This window comes from Penaeus japonicus, unplaced genomic scaffold, assembly GCF_977035675.1.
Source record: "Penaeus japonicus unplaced genomic scaffold, GWHDUDI00000001_assembly GWHDUDI00000031, whole genome shotgun sequence".
Taxonomy (NCBI): Eukaryota; Metazoa; Arthropoda; class Malacostraca; order Decapoda; family Penaeidae; genus Penaeus; species Penaeus japonicus.
This window is the reverse complement of record NW_028234433.1, coordinates 3,598,138-3,602,458: the sequence shown is the minus strand read 5'-3', so window position 1 is coordinate 3,602,458 and position 4,321 is coordinate 3,598,138. Positions and strand designations below refer to the sequence as shown.

The 4,321-nt window shown below is 43.1% G+C and overlaps 1 protein-coding gene across 1 annotated transcript; it reads right to left on the bottom strand.

Annotated features, from left to right (window-relative positions):
• Positions 1–214: 214 nt before the first annotated feature.
• Positions 215–4,116, bottom strand: LOC147468009 (uncharacterized). Its single transcript, XM_086555368.1, has 2 exons — positions 3,304–4,116; positions 215–523 (listed from the first exon to the last, which is right to left on the bottom strand). Exons 1-2 carry the CDS (start codon positions 4,114–4,116, stop codon positions 515–517), a joined length of 822 nt encoding a protein of 273 aa, XP_086411494.1. The 3' UTR covers positions 215–514.
• Between the last annotated feature and the right edge of the window lie 205 nt (positions 4,117–4,321).

The following is a 4,321-nucleotide window of genomic DNA, read 5'->3' as shown; positions in this document are numbered from 1 at the left end:
AAAAGGCAGCAATTATAAAGGCTGTATATACTGAGCCGGCCCTCAAAGAAAAACTACCAGAACTCTTAAAACAATAAAAATATTAAGAAAAATAAACATACCTAAAGGAAATAAAAGAGTCAAACTTATGAAAACCGGTCATGCTAGCTCAGAAGTACACATAAACCGGTAAACTAAATATAAGTACAAGAAATAAGACAATGCTTACGACTAAAATAAACTTGATAATAAAACATTAAGAACTAAAATAAATAGTACAACTTAAAATTGAAACTGAACTCAAAATAAACACGTATAAAAGGTTACAAACATAAAGGAACCAAAATTACATACAAAATACACATATTTAAAAACTATTAACAGGATGACCTGTGTTGCAGCTCAACCAGGTCGCACAGAGGATAAAAGTAGTACTTCCTGAGGATCTGTGTCAGCATCCTCCTGATTTAGCGGCTGTATGTCAACACCTGGATCGACTGGCACATTCTGTCGATCATTCACAAATGCTAGCTCCTCAGGTGTCCTGAAAGGTTTAATCTGGTTAGCATGTAGCCTGCGTTCTTTATAAGGTGGTTCTACATCCTGGGTAATGTAAGTTACAGGTCCGATACGTTTAATGATTCGGGCTGGCCCATCCCAGCGAGAACCTAAAGTCCTGCGAGGACCAGTAAGCCGGCGGAAATTTCTAAACAGAATGAGTGACCCAACATCCATTGCAGGTACTTTTCTGCATCGTTTATTATAGTTTCTCGCCCAAGTTTCCCGTGCCCGACGCGAGGTTTCAACTGCAACATATCGCGCTTCCTGTAAAGCATCATGAAACTCTTTCGCGGCATCCGATGCAAACGTCACATTATTTGAAAGACCTACAGGGAAATGACCATTATGACCCATAAGGAGATACAGTGGCTGGTCACCTACCGAGCTATGAAATGCAGTATTCAATGCTAGTCGGACCTGAGGGACATACTGATGCCACTCTAAAGGATGTCGTTCAGTTAGAGTCGCTAATGCCTCTTTCACAACCTTATTAGATCTTTCAACCATCCCATTAGCTTGTGGGTGACATGCAATGGTAAGATGAGTCTTAGTTTTGACAATATCACATACCTGAGTAAATAATCTATTAGTAAACTCACACCCACCATCCGTCTGTAGGAGCCGTGGCGGACCAAAAATTGTTAGAAAGTCATTAATATAAGCTTCGGCAATCACCTCTGCTTCCTTGGAAGGGACCGGAATCAACTGTAAAAACCGTGTTAGATGGTCAATCAAAACAAGAATATACCTATATCCACCATTCGACTGGCCACAATCCACAAGATCAGCTGACACTTTCTGAAATGGAGCCGATACCTCTGGGGCAGCAGCCAAAGGGGCCCTATGTGGAGTACCCTTTCTTCGCTGACATGTGGCACATGAAGTAACATAACTTTTAACATCTCGCAACATGTTAGGAAAATAAAATAGGTCCCTTAACTTTTGATAGGTCCTAAATATACCAGGATGGGAAGCAAATGCACTGTTATGTGCAAGTTTCAAGGCAGCTGTACGTAATGAACGTGGAACTACCAACTGATGCACTACATGTCCAGGTAACTCCCGAATGTGATAAAGAACGCCATTCTGCAAAGAAAATTCCTCTAAAGCTAAAGGTAGCTTCTTCTTAGGCACACTCCTTTCCTCAAGATACTCAATAATTTCTAAGAGCAATGGGTCTTTAATTTGTTCCTCCCGCATTGCAATCGGGTCAACATCGGCAAGATCGACTTGCCCTATAGCACGAGATAACATATCAGGTACTTTGTGTTGGATTCCCTGCTTATAGACGATCTTAAATTGGTAATGGGAGAGCTCATATGCCCAGCGTGACATACGAGGACTTTTTGTCTTCCTCGTAAAAACATAAACCAATGGGCGATGATCAGTATAGACGATAAATTGTCTACCATAAATGTAAGGATCAAATGCCCTTACTCCTTCTACCACAGCCAGAGCTTCGGCATCTGTTGCAGAATAGCGTGTTTCTGCCCCCCGAAGTTTACGGGAAAAGTATGCAACTGCAGCAGGATTACCATCAGTGTCCCTCTGCATTAAACAAGCACCAATAGCTGTTTGCGACGCATCTGTATGTACCTCAAAGGGATCGTTAAAACGAGGTTTCTGTAATATAGGCGCAGAGGCTAGCTTGCCCTTTAAAGACTGAAATGCTTCCTGCTCACGAGTACCCCAACTGAATGGTTGATCTTTCCTTGTAAGCTGCGTCAATGGTGCTGCTATAGCAGCATATTTAGGTATATGTTTCCTAAAGAAACCGGTAGCGCCAAGAAAACGGCGCACGCCCTTTGCATTCTGCGGAGGTGGCATGTTCACAATGCTACGTACCTTCTCAGGGTCTGGCAATATACCTTCAGGGGTCACTTTAAATCCAAGGAATCGAAACTCCTGCACTGCAAACTCGCATTTTGACATGTTAAGCTTGAAACCAGCATTATCAAGAACTCTTAGCGTTTCCTCAAGCTGTACAAGATGTGATGCGAAATCAGGGCTGTAAACTACAACATCATCTAAATAAGCAAGTGTGTGCCTGCCAAGAACTGGGGAAAGTACTATATTCATAGTGCGTTGGAATGTTGTTGGTGCTGTGGAAAGCCCAAAAGGCATTCGGCGAAACTGAAAAAGACGGTAGCCGTCGCTGAAAGCAGTTTTAGGCTTATCAGAAGGATCTACAGCCACTGACCAGTATGCAGAACGGCTATCAAGAAGGGAAAAGACCTGAGTGTCTCTGAGCTCATCCACAAGCTCATCAATCCTCGGAAGAGGATATGTATCAGCAATAGTCACTGCATTTAAGTTACGGTAATCCACGCAGAAACGCAAGGTCCCATCTTTCTTTTTGACTAACACTACAGGAGATAGCCATGGAGATGTTGATGGTTCAATAATGCCAGCTTTAATCATGTCATCACATTCTTTACGGATCTTTTGTTTAGCTGACTCTGGTAGACGCCACTGCCTAGTGCATATTGGATTTGTATCTTTCGTCATGATCTTATGAGTTACACCAGGAACTAAGCCTACTTGTGTCTTATCCCCTGAGAAGAGAGATGGAAACTTAGCTAGCACTGCCCTTAACTGGTCACGTTTCTTCGAGTTAAGATGGCCCAGCGATGGTCCAGCAACAACATCCTCACTGTCTGCTTCAATTAGTGCTAATTCCGCCGTTGCACTTGCTTCTAAAGCAGCATCAATTTTTCCCACAGTATCACTCTCGGGCAACAAAGAACACAATTCATCATCTACCTGCGAGTTATCTGCCAGCTGAAGACCATGCTCTCTATCAAACTCGTCCTCTTCCCACACAAAATCAGCAACTTCATTCCGATCATCCAAATCAACAGCAGCTTTTTCTGAAATAATAATATTTTCTTTAGCACCATCAGCATTGAAAAGTTGAACCTCCTCTGCTATACAAAAATGAGACCCATTACGCAATGTAACAGGTTTAGAAGACAAATTCACAACAAAAACTGAACATTTAGCATCCCTTGGAACCACGAGGGTTCGGGGTACGTCCAGTGCAGTAGTGCAGCTGGATATCAAAACCGATTTCCCACGTAGATGGGGAGATAGGTGACAATTAACATACATACCAGTATGAGCTGGACAAACCGTCGTGCGAGTTGGAGCCAAACGAACAATAGGGGGATGCACATTTGCTTGCAAAAATGATACGAGTTGCAATGATTCACCCTTCTCATACTGCAATGGATAAACGGCATTATCGAGATGAAGATACGCTTCCTGAGTAGAGGCATCATGTATGATCTTATAATTCATTCTGCGCAACAGATCAACTCCGACAAGAAGATCACCTGGAAAGGATACATTATCAACAACAATAACCCTATGAATTAATCGTTTCCCAGATTTTATCCAAATCTCAATATCCAACTCTTCAACCACAGGAAGCTCTTTCCCCGAGACTCCTCTAAGACCTCGAGCTGCAATAAAAGTCCTACGGGGTGAAAGATGTGCAACAGCTTCCTTTCTCAATAAGGTTACCTGACTCCCTGTGTCAATGAAGGTTCGTATTGATTTCCCCTCTATGTTCATTGCAACAGTTGGTCGTCCACAAGGCCATTTATGTCCGGTTATTTGGTTGTTGCTCATTGAACTGCACTCTGGGACCCTGCCCCCTAGGGTATGGCTCTTCTCCCGATGCAGCAGGCCCCATTCCGCTCGGGATGTTGAGAAAGGGACATTCTCTCCGGAAATGCCCTTCCTGACGGCACGCCCAACACGTACGAGCAGTTGCTTT